The sequence below is a fragment of the Myotis lucifugus genome, unplaced genomic scaffold (assembly GCF_000147115.1).
Source record: "Myotis lucifugus unplaced genomic scaffold, Myoluc2.0 scaffold_255, whole genome shotgun sequence".
Lineage (NCBI taxonomy): Eukaryota > Metazoa > Chordata > Mammalia > Chiroptera > Vespertilionidae > Myotis > Myotis lucifugus.
Genome location: NW_005871303.1, coordinates 1,068,871 through 1,069,898, shown reverse-complemented (window position 1 = coordinate 1,069,898; position 1,028 = coordinate 1,068,871). Strand labels below are relative to the sequence as shown.

General features: G+C 65.7%; 1 protein-coding gene across 1 annotated transcript in view; it reads right to left on the bottom strand.

Annotated features, from left to right (window-relative positions):
* Positions 1-1,028, bottom strand: part of DPYSL4 (dihydropyrimidinase like 4) — a 16,573-nt gene that overhangs the window by 13,917 nt on the left and 1,628 nt on the right. The window contains 1 exon segment of the mRNA XM_023762661.1: positions 657-846. Within this exon segment, the coding sequence (XP_023618429.1) occupies positions 657-846 (190 nt within the window).

The following is a 1,028-nucleotide window of genomic DNA, read 5'->3' as shown; positions in this document are numbered from 1 at the left end:
AGATGCACCGATGCGAGTCGTGTACGTTGAAGTCTGCACCCCTCCCCCTAGGAGGTGAGAGAGTCGGTCAGTGTCTGCCAGACAGCCAAGGGCCGCCGCCAGTTCCTGATGACCTGAGCACCCAAGACCGCAGAGATAGAACCCGATCTCAAGTTCAAGCCAAGGCGCTCCGGGAGCACTCCGTCAGGAAGTGTCTCTGGCCAAGCCAAGCTCCTTGAGGATAACCCGCCCCGGTCAGTCGGAGCGCTGGGCTATGCGCTGGCCCAGGATCAGGCGATGGAGACACCTCCCAGCGAGGCTGCTGCAAGGCCAGCGCACGAAGTTTGGGGCAGGAGGGAGGGGGCCACGTTGGAGAGACACACAGACACAGAAAGACGGAGACAGCGAGACTGAGAGACACACAGAGAGACAGCTACCCAGAGCCCAGGACCCACCAGAGTGCGAGAGGCCGAGACCCGGAGAGGCTGGGGTGGAGAGGGCGGGAGGGAAACGCAAACTAGAGAAGACCAGTCAGGTAGGGAGGCCGGGCCTCCAGCCCTCAAGTCCCCTCGGAGGAGCTGAAGGTGATGGGAAGAGGATGCGCTCTGGGCCCACACCCCGGGGCCTTCCAACGTGGGTATGCGGCCCTAGGAGTCCGGGCCCACATCCCCTCGCACCAGCCCCACCGCCCGCGGCCTCTGCCGGCCTCCGGACCATCTCCTCCTGGCTCTCCGGGTCCCTGCGAGTCGCCGCGTGGCCTCTGTAGGGCTCTCTGGCCCGAGGGCCCGGCGGCCGCTGCCCAGCGCTTCCAGCCGCAGCGTCTTGTTCTCAAAAGCGTCCTCCACGCAGCGGAAGACCCGGCCGAGCCTGGGGAGCGCGGGCTGCCTGCACGCTTGTGGCCATGGCGGGAGCGGGGAATGGATGGTGGTCCCAGAGCCTTCTGATGAGGGATGTGGGCGCTGCGTGTGGACTGGGCGGAACTGGCTTGGGTGCTCATCTATCTTCTATTACATCCCACCCACCCCTATCGCCCTACCCTCAGGCGGCCC